Raw genomic sequence first — 17,642 nt, forward strand, 5'->3', positions numbered from 1 at the left:
ATTAAAAGTAAGATATTTTATATTAATATTTATAAAATACAAAGACTAAATAAATTAAAAACTTTTACGATAGTTTGAATATTGAAAATATATTTAACTCGTTAATATATCTTTCTTTTCGAATACCTTAGTGCCTACTTTAAAGACAAAATTATCATGAAACTTTAAATTTTCAAGCAAAATTTATTCATCCTAACAAACTTATTTCAAGAGACATGAAACCGAAAAAATACTATTAGATTAACTAATTGTGTTTATATTTTATTTATTTCCATTAATTTTTACTCACACATAAAAATCCTAAAAAGCAATGAAGTTAATTTACTAAGTCATTGTTGCAATATGGGGTGATGCAAACTCAGGGTAGCCTCCACCATCAGAACTAAAAAGGATTGTAACATTGCATCGTCGCTTTATTAATTTTTTTCTTTTGTCTTTTAGACTGATATAGGCAAGATGCAACCCCAAAGAGTAGTAGCATAAAAAAAGTGCAGGAATAGTAGCTAATATTTAATGTACTTCGAGTTCTTCAACCAGAGTAGTACCTCCGCAAGCCCTTCTTTCAAGCTTCTTGGCCTATAATCTAGCTCACTTTTACCTTTGTCGCAACAATACTCCCACTGGTGTCTTAGAACATGGACGGTCTGCCCAAAGATTTGCACAACAATAAGAACAAGTTATTTGGAATTATCAATTTAAGAAAATATTTTCATTTTGGTTAGGTTCAGATTTGGAGTTTTTTTTTTGTTCCAGTTCAAACAACCCGGACCAAACCAAGTAAAATTAGATTGAATATATTATGACAAAGAAAACAAAAAGCATTAAACCTTGAGAATTAATGTATGGAAAGAGAAGAGAGAACTGACCGGCGGACTGATGAAAGGTAGCTTTCCGGTGATTCTAGAGAATAAAACTGAGAGCCACCCATAAACTTCAATCACCCACAAAGGGATGCTAAACACTGGTTTTTTAGTATCAGTAATCACAGCGGCCATATCAAAAACTTGCTTGAACGAAGCATTTTCCCCCGTTAGTAGATACCTACTTCCAACTTCTCCTTTCTTCATTGCTGAAATCTGCCCCTCCACCACATCCTCAACATGACTGAAAGAAAATTTATCGCTCCCATACCCTATGTAACCAGGCAATCGGCCATTGAAGCGTTCTACTAGCTATCATCAAATGAATCATTATGAATTTCATTTAAATGTATATAACCATAGTTCAAACATATTTAGCAAGCCAGGATTCAACAAAACGTAGTAATTTAATCAAATACCATTCGTGCAACAATGTTTCCTGCAGTGACCTTGCCAGGCCCATAGATTACTCCAGGATACAGTAGCACTATTGGCACCCCCTCCGACGCAGCTTGCAGCGCAATTTTATCCGCAGCGGCCTTTGATTTCTCATATTCAGTGCAGAAGTACTTCTCGTGATGGACCTACAATTGCAATCGGAATCAGAATCGAACTTCAGAGTATCAAAAAGCTATAAATAAATAAATGCACAAAACACAGCATCTAGAAGATTCTGAATTGCACTTGATTCTCGTCCGCAACGCCTCCGTCAGTTGGTCCGAGGGCGAAAAACGACGACGTATACAGGAGTTTCTCCACCGTGCGAGTCTCCGTCACCGCCGCCAACACGTTTTTCAATCCTCCAACGTTGACCTAATGAAAATGAGCAAAGCGATTGAGAATTGCGGTTCGGTGATAGACGAGCGAGAGTTGGGGGAGCTTACGGAGAAGAATTTGGAGGGATCGGGAAGCCAGGGTTCGACGAGGGCAGCGAGGTGGAAGACAATGGTGCAGGAGGAGCAAGCGGCGAGGATAGAGGCGTAGTCGGTGATGTCGCCGTGGAAGATTTCGATATGCGGAGAAAGAGAAGAGATATCGCTGGTGGACCTAACCAGAACCCTCACGGAGTAACCTTGCCGGAGCAGCGCGTCGCAGAGTCTGCCACCGAGGAAACCGGATGCACCGGTCACCAATATCTTCATTGTTCCGGATTAAACCCTTGAAGAATTCCCTTTAGTCTTGAAACACTCTGTTTTCTTTAACTTGCCAACGCTGAATTGGGAAAAATAAAATATGAATGGAAAGATATCATTTCGTATCAGAAAATTAGAGGGAGAAAGAGTAATTTAATGCCGCTCGTATCAGAATTTTGTTTGCCCCCACTGAAGCTTAGAAATGGAGTGGATTTTTTTATATTCATAAACGGAATAAAGATTCAGCAAACAATCAGTGATACTATTATTTTTATAGTTTCTACAAATATTAAGTTTATGTTCATATAAATTATGCAATAATAAAGTAATACTGTCTTTTCTATTTCTTAAAATTTAATATTTTTTTATAACATAAGCCTTTTAAAACCCGGTAAAAAAATAAATAAAAAGTTATTTTTTTAATGAATATAAATATTTGTTTAAAGGAGATAGATAGAGAGCTGAGACTTACCTGCAAAATTTAATAAAAAGGAAGGCAAATATCCGGTATACTATTATTGATTATTAATTTAATTAATAAAATACAGTCTTGAATCCTAGGTCTAGCTTTTATTTTGTTGAATTTCACATGATAGGATGATGCAGACAATTTATGTGAACGATTATGACAAAAGGAAATGAAAGTTGAATAAGTATTGAAACAGATACCAAATTATGTCCCTATCATAAGAGGGAGCATTAATTGAATTTCAATTCTCAACTTGTTAACTCTCAAAAGGAAAATTTGCACCTTGTAGTTAACTTAACATTAAAGAGTAAAGAAGAATAAACTTACCTTAGAAAGACGACGATAGTGGAAGATAATAACGGAAAATAACAAATAAAATTATGTGACAATAATGATATATATATATATATATATATATATATATATATATATATAATTCCGTATATAACTGTTAGTATTACATCTTTAGGTATAAAACTCTTTTTAAAGAAAAAATTATGAAAATTTCAAAGTGAATAATATTTTAGATGTAATAATTGATTTTATCAATATTACCTCAACAAACTTGTTGAAATATTTGTGTTATTTTTAGGAATAAAATTGAGGTTATAATAATGAATTTTCATTTTTCAGTAGAATGGAAAAGTGATTTCAAATATGAATTTTTACTTCTTTAGTGTTTAATAAGAAGAGAAGGAAAATAATGGTTATAAAGACTAACTAATAAATTTTCACTTTCCTTAAATATGGACTGGGAGAATATTTTTTTTTAATATATTTAATAGTTTTACATTACTTAAAAGTTAAGGTCAAGAATAATTTAATTTTTTTTCTTCTTCAATCTTTTAAAGTATTTTTTAAGAATAAATTCATCTTGGAGTTCTAAGCTCTAAAATAGACAATACTTTTGTGATATACATCAACCAACTTAAAGTCGGAACATTGACATTGTTGGTGAGAATGAAAACGAAGTTCTAAATGCAAACTCTCATACCTCAAGGGAATGAAAAAATAATTCCTAAGATGAACTCTAATTTTTCTTAAATATCGATTGAAAATATTTCAAATACGATAATTTATTATAACAATATTATCTCAATGAACTTAAAATTGAAATTACTTGAAATATGAGTTCATGAATCTTTTGATGAAATCGTAAGAGTAGAATAATTTCAAAAAAGAAAACATTTTAAAAAAGACTTAAAAATTATTACAATAATCATAATTTGGAAAAGCAAATTATGATATACATCATGAATGCAATTACAATATCTATGGATAAGACATCAGCTAACAAGTTTTGAATATGATTCACCAACATTATTAAAGAGAATAATAGAGAAAAAAGTTACCAAAAAAATAAAGAAAAAGTTAAAAGATTTTATAAAAGATTCAGAAGTTATTATATTGCAACAACAACATAAGGGGGAAAAAAATGTAAAGATGGACAAGTTGGTGAAGGCAAAAAAAAAATGAAGTCACTAAATTAGAGGAGATGAAGTTTTTTGTGATGAACTTGAAGATGAAGAAATATTATGGAATTTGATTAGAAAAAAGTATAACATGAATTAATATTACATAAGTCGTGTAGTAGGTTGTAAAAATTACTTAAATTAAAGAAATATTTATATTGTAGTAGTTGCTAACTAAAATTAACTGAGAAATTTCTTGTATTGTCAACCGGAATTTAGTATATCGTATTTTTTTTATTTAGTTTATTAAATGCAGGAGCTTCAAATTATTTTTCATTCAAACTACCATTTATTTGAACTAGTCATTATCCTAACTAGCATCTATAATGTAATATAAAAACAAATAAGTCTCTCAATTTATATTAGGGGTGGGCAAAAAAATTAATTTTCTTGATCCAATCCACTTTTGCTCCAATCCACTCCATTTATAATCCATTTTATTAAAAATCTAATCCATTTAAAATCCATTTAATGGATATGGATTCCAATCTAATTTACATTTTATATATCTTATGGATTGGATATCCATTTTATAAATCAAGATTTTTAAATATGGATAATCCAAAAAATCCAATCCAAATTTTCAATTTAAATTTTTAGTTGGGTTAGACTAAAGGTTGAGATGAACTATGCTAAATTCAGACTTGGATGGGCCTTGCTCGACGACCTATACGGATCGAACAGGCCCGACAACCATAAGAGGTTGGGCGGGCCTAAAGATATGAACGAGATAGGCGGGCCCGAAAAACCGAACGAGTCGATCAGGCCTAATGACCTGATGAGTCATGCGGACCTGAAAACCCGAACGGACCAGGCAGAACCAATGACGAAAATAGGTCAGGCAGCCCAAAGACCTGAACGAGTCAGGCAGGCCCAAAAACCTGAACAGGCCTGACAACTCGAACGGGCCCGAAGACCCGTACGGGCCCGACGACCCGGATGGGTCTGACGACCTACACGGGCCTTACGGCCCAGATGGGCACGACGACACGAACGGGCCGGACGACCCGAATTGGCTGGACGATCCGGACGGACATGACAACTTGGACGACCCTGATGGGCCTGACGACCCGGATGAGCCTGACGACCTACACGGGCCTTACGACCCGGATGGCACGATGACACGAACGAGCCCTACGACCCGGACGGGCCCTACGACCTAGACGGGCTCGACGTCTCGGACGGGCCCTACGACCCGGATGGGCCCGACGACTCAGACGGGCCTGATGACCTTGACGTACCTGACGACCCAAACGGGCCCCACGATTCGAACGTGCCCGACTACCCGATTGGGCCCGACTATTTGGACCTGTCCGTCCGGGTCGTCTGGGTCGTTGGGCCCATTCGGGTCGTCCGGCCCGTTCGCGTCGTCGAGCCTGTTTGTGTTTTCGGGCCCGTTCGGGTTGTCTGACCCGTTCGGGTTGTCGAGCCCGTTCGGGTCATCGGGCCCGTCTGGGTCGTTCGGGTCGTCGGGCCCGTCTGGATCGTTCGGGTTGTCGGGTTCGTCCGGATCGTCGATCTCATCCGAGTCATTCGGGCCTTAATGACACAAGTTTTAAGAAATTCAATTTAAATTTCTTTTATTAAAAATGGATTCTGGATTTTAAACTTGATCCAAATATTTGGATTGGATTTAAATCTTGATCCAAATATTTGGATCTGGATTCTAAAAAAATCCAAACTACTTTTGCTAAAAAAATGGATTTGGGTCAAAAATCTAATCTAATTATTTGGATATAAAATGGATGTGGATTGGCTCATTAAATATCCAATCCATGCCCACCCCTAATTTATATTATTGTCTTATTTCTGAATTCTGCAATGACTAAATGGATCCAAGCAGTTCGAACTACTACGAAGAAGTAGAATGAGAATTGATGAAGAAAAATCGATGGACATTAATACACAGCAATACATGACAAAACTTACTGATAGACAAAGAAATCGAGTGGCATTCCATTTATTCACCACGTTAAACAACCTTAATTCTTAACGAACTCAGAACTACTTTCTTTATGAACAGAATTTAAGGTTACAATTACAGTTCTCACCATATACTCAGCCAAACCATTTTTTTCTCCGTTAAAGTAGCTGTACAATTTACGTTAAAAAAGAGAAGCTGCTCAATCACATTACTTAAGTCCACACAGTGCTTAATGAACAGCTAATGTGGTCACTATCAATCCTTTTGGCTCTTATTTCAGGTAATACAGGATTACGTCTTTTGTGCCCATTACATCTCCCTAAAAATTTTGAACCTTGAAGAAAACTTCACCTGAGGATTTGTCAGTCAACAACTCACAACCTCGAACGCCGCATGCATTTTATAGGATTAAATGGAACATGCTTCCTTGTACCTGGTGACAAAGCATTCTTCGAATTTGACCTGATATCCCAATCCTCAACATTCTTAGGCACACAAACATCAAACAATATTTGGCTAAGAAACCCATGTGCATTGATGCTCGGAGGGTTTGGAAGATGAATATACCCTCCCTTGCGTTCATCTGCTATGGTGCCAATATCTTTGCCCACGTAATACTCCGTTGAGCTATCACTTGGAGCAAGAGCAAAGCCCTGGAAACTAGTTGAGGTCATTGCTGCTTTCCGCGACTCTGAAAACGGATCTGTGATCTCATCTCTTGCTCCTTCTATACCCAGTTTCTCATCTTCAACTTGCCTACTGCTTTTGCAACAATAAGTTGCAACTGCCTTGCCAAGGATCTCAGTGATAGCAGCCTTGTAATCAGTTGGATGATGCCGGAAGTGACCTGTGACAAATTCAATTCAAGTTCAATACTTTCACCCCTACTCTACAAACCCACTTTAAATATTAACCAGCAACTGGAACTGCACTAAAAATGAGTAGGTTACAATCATCATTTCAATTTTACACATACAATGAATAATTATCAATCCTTTCCTTCTTTACACACATTTAAAGAATTGCATCTGTCAGCTTTAAAATGGGAAACAAATTCATAATTTTAGTTTGCAGACTCAAGTAATAGGAACGTCGGGTGATTAGGAATTAGACCATTATAATTCTGGATTACAAAGTGATTAGGAAGTTTGTTTTACACTAATTTTGAATTAGACAGTTATACGTTATGGTGTGAGTGAATAGTGAAACAGCTATTGAACAGCAATTGATAAACCAATAAAGTATAATGCTGAACACAAATCACATGCCATACAAATAATACTCCTTGTGCCTAATTACTAAACCACACTCTTATCAGTTGCACCACTTCATTTCACACTCCTGCCAATTGTTGCTAATCTACATTATCAGTCTCTAACTAACCAGTATCAGATCATCAACTCAATAGTAAAAACAGTTATTAGTTCCCATTTATATGAAAGGTAGGAGTAAAATGATAAAACACAAATTGATAAACCAATAAAATATAATGTAGAACACAAATCAGATTACAGCAACAAACTTTCTATCCTAGAGACAGAATCTCCAATAGAGAGTATCCCAAAAATGCATATTACAACACCTGCTAATTTACATGCCCGCTACCAAAAATAAGGTTACTACCATCAGGCATTATTTATGAATAATTGTTATTCAAGGCAATTTTCAATTCTTATACAGTACATCTAAAGTAGGATGACTTCTTTTCTATCACATATTAGAATACAAATTACTGCTCCTAACTTCAACACTTAACTTCCAAGATGATGTTACATGCGGTTCACATCAGACGGCATAGAGTAATATATAGTTCATGACAGCCTACGGGACAATTAAGGCATCAGATTTTTAATTCTAGTGGTTTGAATGAGGAAACTTTTGTAAAGGAGAAACCCTCGGTTTGTTGATGTCTACTCACGTTTGGCCAAAAACTGAATTATTTCTATTCCATAATTTAGTGTTTATTTCTTGAGTCACAATATATGTTTGTCAAGAATAATTTATCAACTCATTCATGTATCAGTATGCCAAATATTAGTCAAAATACTGACCTACGTGAGGAGAGGCACTCCATTTTAACATTTTTACATCCCCACCAAGGTCCTTTAGTCTTTGGAAAAAATTTGAAATGACTTGAAAAGGAGCAAGATCATCATTTTCTGAACATAAAATGAGATAAGGGGCCTTCATATTCTGCAAAATAACAATTTGATAAGCAGGTAACTTGAGAGACCTGAGAAAAGAAAAGTGTTAATTTGTTTACGGATTCTTAGCTACTTACAATGGTGGAGTAAAGTGTCTGCCAATATTCTGCACGCTGTGACTCAAATCTACTGAGGAAAAGAGAATCAAGACCAGATGCTATGCCATTTGCAATCCATGAAGCAAATCTTGGTGGATGAGAGACTTTTAAAACAGTTGGGTGTAGAAGAAATCGAACACCCAAATCACTGGTAAAATCAACTGGACTGGAATCATAAATATAGCCAGATATACACTCTCTAACTAGCTGGTAGTCATCCTGTGTCATGAAAATAGTTTAGATGCGGTGAAAAAAATAAAAAGATAAAAAGACTAATAGTGAACATACATTAATGTGTGGGTGGATGAACAGATAGAGAATTATAATCAAAAACTACTGTCCACAATACATAAGTCCAAGTAAGAAGAAAATGACCAAAATACTTGGTAAAAGGGAATATATGATTAATTACATCACGGAGCAGAGAATGCAGGGTTTGGATTCAATCTCATTTCACATATTAAAATGTTTTGAACAAATTTAAGACAATGATGAGTTTATTAATTATACAATCTGTGTAACTCAACCATCTTCTGAACAGCAAATGGAAGGAAAAGTACCATATTATGAGCTTCAGAGCTGCCACTAATTATCTGGATGACAGAAAACCAGAGTTAGTAGACGTTAGAACTAAAAGGTTGTATAGCATAATGGTGAAAACATAAAAATCAATCTAGAATAGAATACCTGAAGCATCTTGCACATACAAGCTTTTGAACCGCCTGAAAAGGATGCAAAAACAACGGGGCATTGCCTGATTTTCAGCACCTGTATATTGAATAAAATGCAGCATTCACTTTGTTGCAAATCTTAATCAAGATCATAGAAATGTAAACCACTTTAGAATAAATTAAAAAGGAAGCTTTCAGCTTACTTAAAGTCATGCCGACTGACCAGAAAAATAGAGGACTACAGTAAAACTTACCTCAACAAGTTCATTAAGAATATCAACTGCAAGAATTGTGGCTTTCTCAGGGAAGAACCTGCAAATAATAGCAATTTAATAATCATCTTTTAGTATAAATTGAGATTTAGAAGTGCAAAGAACCAAAGTATCAATGGCCCCATAACTCAGAAAATAAATAAATTCGCAAGGCACCTGCAGATCATTTTACATAACACCTAAACCTTTGACTTTAAGTAAAATAATTTTCACAAACTTAGCATTAGTTTATCACTCCCCTAGTAAACCCATTAGCGAAGAGATTTGAATGTTTGAAGCTTAATCACCCTTTTAAACAATACAAGAAAAAAATTGAAATAAAGTTTGCACACACCCAATAAAAAAGAAAAACAACTAAAATGCAAATAAACAGGTACAACTTTGACCATGTGATACGTCAAACAAAAGCTAATGTTTTAGCATGACAATCAGCTCGCTCAAACATTCAACAATTGGAATATAAACCCCTTCCATCCAAACTGCTTTTATTTACAAAATGTACATGGAAAATTGTATCCACAAAATTGAGAGAAACTTCACCTAACTTGGTCAGGATAACCATATTGATCAAGCCTAGCAAGGTTAGCTACTAGAGACGACATCCATATATACAGCCTAGATTGTTTGATATTTTAACATGTAGTTTTGTCTATTTGGGATCTCTAAAGACAAGGCATCACTCGAGCTCATTACATGTGATGGTCCCATCAGCAACCAAAAAGCAGGGACTAATAGTGCATACCAGTAATGCTTATCTGGGAATGTCTCATTCGTCTTCTGCTTTGAAACCATTCAAATGTCCACTTAGCACCCCCACTATTGTATAATAAGGCTTTAGCGGTACGATACCTGCTTTATACTTTAGTTTTGGAGTTATTGCTACCTCACCGATACCCTATGCACTATGTATGGGGCCATTGACTTCTCTAAAGTACATTTTAGAGGCTAAAATGTGGAGTAACGGTTGAAATCGTGACAAAACATTTACTTGTGGATAGAAAAGCTATCAGCACATACTTTAGGAATCAAATCCTGCCTTCTCACAACTCTGTGATCATCTATGAATGTTTGTGACTAGAACGATGATTAGCATATAACATAATTGAGGAGCACCCAATAGCGAATTAAATTTAGAACTCACATGTTGAGAAATTGAGAATGGCAAACGAGTGAATTCCATCCCACTGAGGAGTAGAGGTCCACGTATTTCATCAAGTGCTTCTCCTCGCTTGACATCCATGCAAACACCACAACTATCCCATCGGCTTTCTCAGAAGCCACCTTTCTCCCCCAGTAATATCTACCACCAAATCCCCACATTCTTCTTCTTCTTCTTAACCTACCATGGCCAGAACAACAGAGCTCCGAACATTTACTTTCCAGAGAACTAACCAACAAAGAGAAACATAATCCAAAAATTTGCACAAGATCAAAGAAGAAACAGGAAAGGTTTACTTGAGAAGAAGACAGGCTGGCGCAATTGAAGCTTTCTCTTAGTTTACGACAACCTGGCGCGGGAAAAACAAAACCGTGGTTGGAACTTGGAAAGACCGAAGTTAAGGTTGTCTCAAGCAGAGGCAGGTGGTGTTGTGTGTTTGAGCTCAAGCTCCTCCTTCGAAGATCCCAACACAGAAGAAGAACATTTTCTATTGGTAATTGCTTCACCCACTTTTCATATTAGGTCTGTAGCTTTGTCCACAACTCGTGGCACAGAAAATGGGATATGGAATTCACCCAAAAAGTCAGAAACCTTCACGAAAGATATTATCAATACAATTATTATTATCTAAATTTGTCTTTACTGACTAAGTTCAAAATTAATCCTATAATTTAAAATAAACTATTTTAATCTATAGATACAAACAACTTTCAACCTCATCTAAATTCAATTAAAAAAACTATTTTTTTAGTTATAAATACTTACCCAAATCATCTTAATTACAAAAAACAAAAATACTACATTTGTGTGAACACGTTTTAGAATAATTCTGATTGCTAATCACTTACACCTCACAACAGCGTTTAGAATCAATGACTCAATGCAATCAGCATGTTGGAATCGGTAAAACAAGATTCAACCACGAGTATTTTATTTCATAAATTGTTTAAAATATATGTTTATGAATCAGCAATCTAATCTTCATCTAATGAACTTATTCTCGCATTTAAATTCAATTCAAATCATTTCATTTCAAAACCTAACTTGAAAATGTATTTATTTTCACATATATTATTTATTATTTATTTAAATGTATTAAATATCTTTAAATTATAATAAAACCCTGAATAAACTTCACGTAGATTTATAAATAGTAATAGATTTTATTGACAATATAAAAATGTTTTAAAATATGTGTTCCTAATACTCTACACTTTCCTTGTCATGTCTTCCTCAACCCATAAAATAATTCTAAGCACTTTCCTTTTTTATAACTTTGCTTTGAATTTGTTGAGAGTACAAAGGAGGAAGCTTGAAGATAAATACAAGAAGAATTTGATGATGGTTGTCCTTATCCTCTCTGCCATTGCATTTCTCGTCCATTCCATTGGTACAATGGTTTAGCTTTTTTTTATTTATCACTAAATTAACAACATTTTACATGCTTTACATAAATTTTCACATCCTCAATAACATATTTGTCATTGATGCATATTCTTTTTAGAAATTCTACAAAATTATAGATGCTTCAGTAAAGTTGCGAGTTGATTTTTCTTATTTTATCGATTTGATTGTTTAGCGTAACGTCCGAATTTCAAAAGATTGAGCACACGATTAAACTTTAGAAGTTGTGTAAAAAAAAAAATGAGGAAAGTCAAATAATTGAAATGAAAATTGTATCTTGACCAGACAAATATAACTGTAAAAGAAATAAAATAATTTTGGAAGAAGATTAAAATTTTAAGCTTAAAAAATGTAATTAGAATAATGAAGTTTTATAGAAGAATTCAAATTGTTTTGTTTTTTCAGAATTGAGTGAAGATTACTGAAAGATAATAAAAACTTAAAACACTGTCTTGATAAGCTATGAACATTTCTAAAAATACTTAAATGAATTGTTTTATTAATTTTAAAATTAAATAATTCTTTAGATCCCTGTCATGATTTCTGAACGAATTTATTAAAATGACATGGGCTTTATTTTTAGGGGCTGAACGTCTAACCAAGGGCCCTGAGACAGCTACGTAAACCCAACCCAAACTAAAAGAAGTTAATGCCTAAATCGAACTACAAATTTAATCCAATGGATAATGACAATGATTAGTAAGAAAAACGGATGATTAAACTTTGTATTTATTGATCAAACATTTTTCAGGAAATATTAGTTTTCTCTTTTTAGTTTATTTTCTTTCATTCTTGTTATAAATATTTGTAAACTTGTACTTTATCTTTTGTTGAGATTTTTATGGATATTATTTGATTCTTGCCTATTTGTTTAATGTTATTTATTATTTGAGGATTCTATTAGATATGATTATTAATTATTGATTCAATACGCATCTTATCCTTTTAAATTATTTTTGAAATATTTTTTTACATTTCAAGAACTTAAATACAAACTCTCTGTTCCTATATGTTCCTATATAGCAATATTTTTCACTCAAACTAATAAAAACATTTAAGTATTTTATTTTTAAAAAATATTTATTAATTGTTTTCAGTTTCCTTTTTCAAACATATTTGAATACATAATAAAAAATAGAAATAAAGTAACTGGAAAAATTATACTATCTTGAAATTTTAAGAATGATAAATGAAAAATAAAATCAATATTCCTTAAAAAAAAAAGTATTATAAGGAAAAATAAATAAATTAATTTGAAAAGAAGGCGCAAGTTAGTAGAGAAATGTTGTGCGTAGTTTAGCAGAACCACCATCAATAATCGCGGAATCACCGAAATGATTAGGTGTTCCGTCTAATTCCCAACTCATCCAACCACCTCAGACAAAAAGCGAAGTATACATTTGCAACCAAACAGGGTTCTTCCCGTGTCTCCACACACACTCCACCTTAGGCATCAGAGAAATCACAGCCGAAACCTACAGAACCCAAAATCCCAAAATCTTTGTAATTGAATTCAACAAAGTCTCCGTCCAATAACAAAAGCAAATCGCGAATTTGTGGTGCTAGCTTGTCACTTGAGGTTTTCTTCGATTCTTCGATCTCAGATTAAAGTAGTTGGAGCAGGCTTTTCCCCCATAAAAAGGAGGAAGTTTGCAATGGTGGGATGAAGAAGAGAGGGAAAGAGGAACATGGCGAGAGGGAAGTGGGTCTTTTCCTACAAGAAAACCACTCTCTTAGTTTGCTTCTTCAATATTGCCGTTGCTCTCTACGTTCTTCGCTCTCTTTATGCTTCTCTTTATATCTACTCCGGTAACGTTTCCCGCAACGGTAAGTTACTGGCATCGAATTTCTTCCTTTTCACAATAATGGAAACGGTTGCTGCATGGGTTTTGATGTTTGTGTCTTTCTGCAGTTGCTTTGTATAACCCAGATCAGATTCGGAAAATGGAAGAGTCAATGCAAATCCGCAGGGAATTTAAACCGGTGGAGTTAATTAAGTGGGTAAGAAGTGTGAACCCTTTATCTGCTTCCATCTGAGGCTAGCTGAAGTTAACGTTGTGAATTCGTTGTGCAAAAAGGTGAAGGCTTTAGAGGGGGAGCTTTCGAGTGAAACTGTGGCGGTTGAGTTGCCGCAGCATTTGAAACAGAACATAATTGAGGAGATCTTGCAGACATTAAGGGGGTTGAATTCTAGTGGCGCAGATATTGCCAAGGAACGAGGTGAGTGTGCGCTTGTAAATTTTGTGGATAGGAATCCTATTTATTCCACGTCTAAATGTATAAACACTGATGAGCATTAAGCATTTTTCGCATTGAATTGGTAACATCTGTTATTAAGTGTTGTGTTTACGTTCGTGCTAAGCTGACATGGGATATGATTTGCACTCTAATTTCTTGCTGCCTTGAGGCTGTGTCTTAGTTCAACTCTGGCACTTGGCCTTTCAGTTATGAAATTGCGTTTTCGATCTTCTTAGTGAACGTTTTAGTTTTTTTGCAATCAATTCCTGTGCTCACTTCGTCATTACGACAAAATTGCACCAATTGCTGGTCTTATAGCTGTATCTCACTTTTTATTCTAATAGTTGGATGAAAAATAAGGAATTGCATTTAAGTTCTTGTTTTTTCTCCTATTTAACTAGATCAGTCCATCTCATGCATCCCTCTTTTGCAATAAAAAGTGAGATCCCTCGTTTGCAATAGAATGTCCTCTGATAAGTTATAATTGTGGTAATCTATGAGAATGAAGATTCTATTATAACTTTAGATAAGAAAAGGAAGGAACATGAAAAAATTTCATATTTAGTTTTAGCTGGGAGATCTCTCTACACTGATGTGAGACTCAACACTTATCATTTTATAATTCAAGTATTTTGTAGAAATTGGCAAATCGGGGGTAACATATAATTAAGAAAGATTAGCAGACTTACAACATTAAGGTTTTAGGTTGACGGTGATGTTTAGTTTTTTTGTTTTGTTTGCACATGTTCTCTTTCAAATTGCTCTATAAGTGGTATCTAAGCCACTGGTTTGTCTTGATGACTAACTCAAATTAATACGATATCACACTTGAGTTGTAAGTTGTTGGAGTCTAAATATGAGTTGAAGTCTCACATTGTGTAAAAATGGGCAAATAGAGTAACGAGTAAATAAGATTCACAAACTTATAATTTCAAGGTTTTTAGTTGAATTGGTGTCAAGTTCTCGTGTTATTTGTTCGGGGCTCATCAACTTGAATATGATTTTTAGTAATCCAACTGAAACATCATAGTATAAGGTGTTTGTGTCAATCTTTCTAAAACGTAAGCAACAATAAGAATATAATTAAATGCTTCTTGTTTTATATATTTTGATAGTGCATTATTAATTTTGACACATCTTACTCGGGTATAAAATAATTTTGAGTAAATCTAAGATATTGTAAATTAGTCCAATATTCTAGAAACTACAAGAAAAGTTTTTTTTTTTTTTTTTTCGATTTGAGGATAAATCTATCCTGTAGAATGTTATTGAAGGGGATAAGAGTGACGGTCTTAAGTGATCCCTCTCTTCTTTTTCTTCTTTCTCTCTATCTCGCTCTTTCTCTCTCTATGTATGAAGTGCTCACTTTGTATTGATTAATATGGATTATGTTTTCACTTTGCATTGGGTGTATAATGTTTGTTTTATAAAAATCCAATCTAGGCTCCTGTGCCCATTCTCCAATTTAATTGCCTTTTTAAGTAAAAATAAGGCATTGTGAAGATAAAGGAGATTTGTGAAGAAACATAGCATGTAAATTTATGTTGTGAAGATTTATGTATAATCATTCATTTCATAATATGTGTCCAATGGGATGGGGGGAACTAAGGAAAAAGGTTAATTCATAGAATGAGGAATCTATTCACCTTGTTAAATGAATTATAAGCTACTCTGTTTTGGACATTGAATTTGGTGGTGTTATTTAAATGAAAAGTTTAAACAATTTGGAAGTAATCCTGTTCCTAATTCATTTGTAACGCAACTGATATCCTCATTTTTCTGATATTACATTTTCATAAATACAGAAGCAGTTGAGAGTTGGCGCAAGGGAAAACTGGAAGGGGTCAAGTCGGCACTTGTGAAGGGGACTTCCAATTCAACCATCCCCCATGAAGAAGCTGGTATGAACATTGATTTTCTATCGTGTCTGTAACTGAGGAGGTTTTCATGTGGTACTTTTAAGATAATTTTCTTTCCCAACTGTTAATGAATGCCTTACAAATCTTTGACACCTTGTGCATAATCTTATTTCAACTTCCTAGGTATACTTGTAAGAGCGTTGGAGTCTGATTGGACTATGCTTTGTGAAGAAATTGGCCTTTGGATACCTGCTCAAGTTGCCAATGAAGAACATGATGACAAACCTGAGGGTGCAGAGGAGTTTGGTAATATCAGTTTCTTCAGTCATAATATCCATTTTTTCCTATTGTAGTCTTCCTTTATATGCATTCATCACTTGAGTGGTTTTTAGGGGTCAATTAACACCGCATACATTCCATGATAGAATCTGGTGGTATGCATATATATTTATTTCTTGCTGAGATTTATTCTTTGGACTTACCAAGTATACATTTTCTCCAGAGGAGGAGGTTCTTCCTGGTAGGCCCCTTTCACCCGAGTGTCATGCTGAACTTCATACAGATTATGATGGTTCTGCAGTAAGATGGGGTCTTACACACCACAAGGATAGTGCAGCTGATTGCTGTCAAGCTTGCTTGGATCATGCGAAACATGCCAAAGAAGGTGATAAGAAATGCAATATCTGGGTTTATTGCCCATCTGAGTTTGGGTGTCATTCTCCAGATATTTACCAGCACAAACATCAGGAATGTTGGCTGAAATATGTAAGTTCTACCCCATTCTAGCTTTTGATACTTTTATTATCTGATTTAGGAAAATACTATTGAGTTTTCATGTCTGGTTTAAAATTTTTCCTTCTGATCGTTTATTTGCCCTCCCAACCTGGCTAATGTACTGTAATTTATTATTTTGATCCAGGCTGAGAAACCTCGACTAAATTTTAAGGATAAGTATCCTGAATGGTATCGAAATTCGCACCCTTCTGCACCAGTGATCGTTCCATGGGTCTCTGGTATTACGAGTTCATGAGTCCAATAACCAAACACGAAATGTAACGTTATGAACCAGCGCTACCGTCACACGAGCTCAAACATGACCGTGGATTATATACCACTGTTCTTGAACATTTTTTTTTTTTTTTTGTGTAGGAAATGAACTGGGGAACAAAGAATTTTCCCAATGGTCATTTAGGACTTGGTTTTGGTCAAAATGCAGTTTTTGACATGACTCACCTCAGTGCCAAGGATTTTCCACCAAGGTCGGGTCTAAAACACTTAGGAAAGGTGACTTATAACTGATGAGGAAGTTGTTTTGTTGTAAGCTATCTGATAACATTATTCATTGTATCTGTGGGACTTAGAATCCTACTCATATTATCATTCTTGTTCCTCCCACGTTGATGATGATTCATCAAACTGATCTGTCTGCTTCCTTTCCTTTCAATCCATCGTCATCATACTTACATTTATACGTGTACAATAAAATTGTATATGTATGTCACATGTAGTCGTAGTCGTATATTATCCACTTTGTTTTGTCAGCTCAATCCTTTCTATTTTCCTCTTAAGATTAAAATACTACCAAGCACAATAGGTTACTAATAACTAATTACATGTTTTGTTACATTTATACCACCGTGGCTATATCCGTCAAAAAGGGTTAGGTTGCAGTAAGTTCTAACTTCGTGACTAACGTAGTGGTATACATGAAATTTTGCTGGTCCAGAACACAAATTCAACTTTTTGAAAATAAATTATAAATGTAATTAAGTCTCATTTGTCATTTGTTAATGTTCTATTAAAATCCTTTATATTTTTACTTGAATCGGAGTCGAATATGGTCTTGAAGTCTAACATATTTATTGTTTTTAATTTAGTT

The 17,642-nt window shown here is 34.6% G+C and overlaps 3 protein-coding genes across 5 annotated transcripts; 1 reads left to right on the top strand and 2 right to left on the bottom strand.

The window, feature by feature from the left end:
* Positions 1 to 390: 390 nt before the first annotated feature.
* FLDH (NAD(P)-binding Rossmann-fold superfamily protein) lies at positions 391 to 2,203 on the bottom strand. Its single transcript, XM_028086750.2, has 5 exons — positions 1,745 to 2,203; positions 1,545 to 1,673; positions 1,280 to 1,444; positions 867 to 1,172; positions 391 to 644 (listed from the first exon to the last, which is right to left on the bottom strand). The coding sequence occupies exons 1-5, from the start codon at positions 2,000 to 2,002 to the stop codon at positions 504 to 506; spliced, it is 999 nt and encodes a 332-aa protein (XP_027942551.1). The 5' UTR covers positions 2,003 to 2,203; the 3' UTR covers positions 391 to 503.
* Positions 2,204 to 5,863: 3,660 nt separating this feature from the next.
* Positions 5,864 to 10,867, bottom strand: LOC114164696 (peptidase, S9A/B/C family, catalytic domain protein (Protein of unknown function DUF829, transmembrane 53)). 2 transcript variants are annotated; one of them, XM_028049442.2, is made up of 8 exons: positions 10,559 to 10,867; positions 10,245 to 10,442; positions 9,086 to 9,143; positions 8,848 to 8,928; positions 8,721 to 8,753; positions 8,140 to 8,379; positions 7,910 to 8,051; positions 5,864 to 6,705 (listed from the first exon to the last, which is right to left on the bottom strand). In XM_028049442.2, the coding sequence occupies exons 2-8, from the start codon at positions 10,421 to 10,423 to the stop codon at positions 6,233 to 6,235; spliced, it is 1,206 nt and encodes a 401-aa protein (XP_027905243.1). In that variant the 5' UTR covers positions 10,424 to 10,442; positions 10,559 to 10,867; the 3' UTR covers positions 5,864 to 6,232. The 2 variants fall into 2 exon arrangements, with proteins under 2 accessions (XP_027905243.1, XP_085522575.1); XM_085666449.1 differs by lacking the exons at positions 10,245 to 10,442; positions 10,559 to 10,867 and adding an exon at positions 9,644 to 9,711.
* A 655-nt stretch (positions 10,868 to 11,522) lies between these two features.
* LOC114164697 (dimethylallyl, adenosine tRNA methylthiotransferase) lies at positions 11,523 to 17,179 on the top strand. 2 transcript variants are annotated; one of them, XM_085666450.1, is made up of 8 exons: positions 11,523 to 11,652; positions 13,271 to 13,493; positions 13,579 to 13,667; positions 13,745 to 13,886; positions 15,710 to 15,805; positions 15,947 to 16,069; positions 16,266 to 16,528; positions 16,683 to 17,179. In XM_085666450.1, the coding sequence occupies exons 2-8, from the start codon at positions 13,355 to 13,357 to the stop codon at positions 16,791 to 16,793; spliced, it is 963 nt and encodes a 320-aa protein (XP_085522576.1). In that variant the 5' UTR covers positions 11,523 to 11,652; positions 13,271 to 13,354; the 3' UTR covers positions 16,794 to 17,179. The 2 variants fall into 2 exon arrangements, with proteins under 2 accessions (XP_085522576.1, XP_027905244.1); XM_028049443.2 differs by lacking the exon at positions 11,523 to 11,652 and having other exon boundaries at positions 13,009 to 13,493; positions 16,683 to 16,815; positions 16,913 to 17,179.
* The last annotated feature ends 463 nt before the right edge of the window (positions 17,180 to 17,642 follow it).

The sequence above is a fragment of the Vigna unguiculata genome, chromosome 9 (genome assembly GCF_037176805.1).
Source record: "Vigna unguiculata cultivar grain cowpea cultivar isolate G323 ecotype 2 chromosome 9, ASM3717680v1, whole genome shotgun sequence".
NCBI lineage: Eukaryota > Viridiplantae > Streptophyta > Magnoliopsida > Fabales > Fabaceae > Vigna > Vigna unguiculata.